The sequence below is a fragment of the Austrofundulus limnaeus genome, unplaced genomic scaffold (genome assembly GCF_001266775.1).
Source record: "Austrofundulus limnaeus strain Quisiro unplaced genomic scaffold, Austrofundulus_limnaeus-1.0 Scaffold538, whole genome shotgun sequence".
NCBI classification, from domain to species: Eukaryota; Metazoa; Chordata; class Actinopteri; order Cyprinodontiformes; family Rivulidae; genus Austrofundulus; species Austrofundulus limnaeus.
In genome coordinates, this window is record NW_013952940.1 from 106,543 (window position 1) to 108,001 (window position 1,459).

Here is a 1,459-nt window from a genome sequence, read left to right on the forward strand (position 1 = left end):
GTATTTCATTTGGGTCCAGACAAAATGGTAAAGAGGGACAGATTTGGCCCACGGGCCTTGAGTTTGATGTGTGTTCTTTGTGTTACCACATAACAGCAGGGCTGCGAGAAATAATTCAGTTTAATAATAAAAATTATAAATTTGATGCACAGAAGAGGAGGAAATCAGAAATCTTAAACATTTATTACAACCAGAAATGAAACGAAAAGTCATTTCAGCTGAAAAAAAAGTAGGTTTTTAAAGATTTTAATTATTTGTGGCTTCATTTTAGGAATATTTCATTTAACATTTTCAGAAACTGATTAATTGTTCGTAGCAACAACAAACTTTTATGTTTATTAGGAGCTATTTAAAGTTGATTAGCATGAGGGAAAATAAGTCTAGTTGATGAATTCAGGAAAACTTTAACTTCAGATTATAAAAAACATGATGTAATGTGTTTGTGTTTGTGTTTCAGCACCTTGAGGCAGAGAGCCGACCCTGTCTACAGCCCTCCGCTGCAAATATCTGGTCTCTGCTGGAGACTCAAAGTCTACCCGGTAACTTTGAAACATTTTTTTCTCCTCCCGCTACGTTTTTAAAACGTCTGCGCTTGGTTAACTCTTACTGGCTTTTCTCAGGATGGGAACGGTGTTGTTCGTGGAAACTACCTCTCCGTGTTCCTCGAGCTGTCTGCTGGACTTCCTGAAACCTCCAAGTAGGATTTTTTCTTTTCAAATATCACTTTTTTCTATTTAAAATMATATTATTTAAAGCCTCATTGGTTTAAATGTGTGTTTACACTAAAAGCATCATCCCACACTTTACAAATAATTAATTTTTTTGGTAATAAATACAAGGTTTGTTTTTGTCACCCCATATTTTAATTGAGTGAACTGTGATGTTAATCAATTTGCTGTATGTTTTAAAGTGCCTGTAACATCAATTTTTTTGTAGTAAATATTAAAACTTTTTTGGAAATATAACAAAATATATTGCAAAAAAATAAATTCACACTACTAAGATGAACAGTTATTGAGATATTTGTATGTGAAGTAACAGGAAGTGATGTCAAAGGGAAATTTGTGAACATGATCAGAGCGAGGCTACAGTCGCTAACAACACATACTGAAGAATCTGTTTCTTTAGATTATTTGAGTCTATCAGAGTGATGAAGAGTTCAAATAATAATATTTTAATAAACAAAGATTGTGAAGTTCTTTCTTAAAGAGTTTCACTTTGATGTCACTTCCTGTTTCACTTTGGCTGAGCCAAATAAAAACATATGCCACTTATGTGACCAAATGGTTAAAATCATGTATTATGCCAAGTTTCTTCTATATAAATATGTTTTTATTATATTCTATATTTAAAGGATTTGCATGTCACAGGCACTTTAAGACTTACCGTTTTTATTCAAGTATAATACGTAAAATTAAATCCATAAAATCATCCATAAAGTTAGGGGGTAGTATTATAC

General features: G+C 32.3%; 1 protein-coding gene across 1 annotated transcript in view; it reads left to right on the top strand.

Annotated features, from left to right (window-relative positions):
- Positions 1 to 1,459, top strand: part of trim37 (tripartite motif containing 37) — a gene marked incomplete at its 5' end in the record, with an annotated part of 32,443 nt that overhangs the window by 13,143 nt on the left and 17,841 nt on the right. The window contains 2 exon segments of the mRNA XM_014026256.1: positions 458 to 539; positions 621 to 697. Of these exon segments, the coding sequence (XP_013881710.1) occupies positions 458 to 539; positions 621 to 697 (159 nt within the window).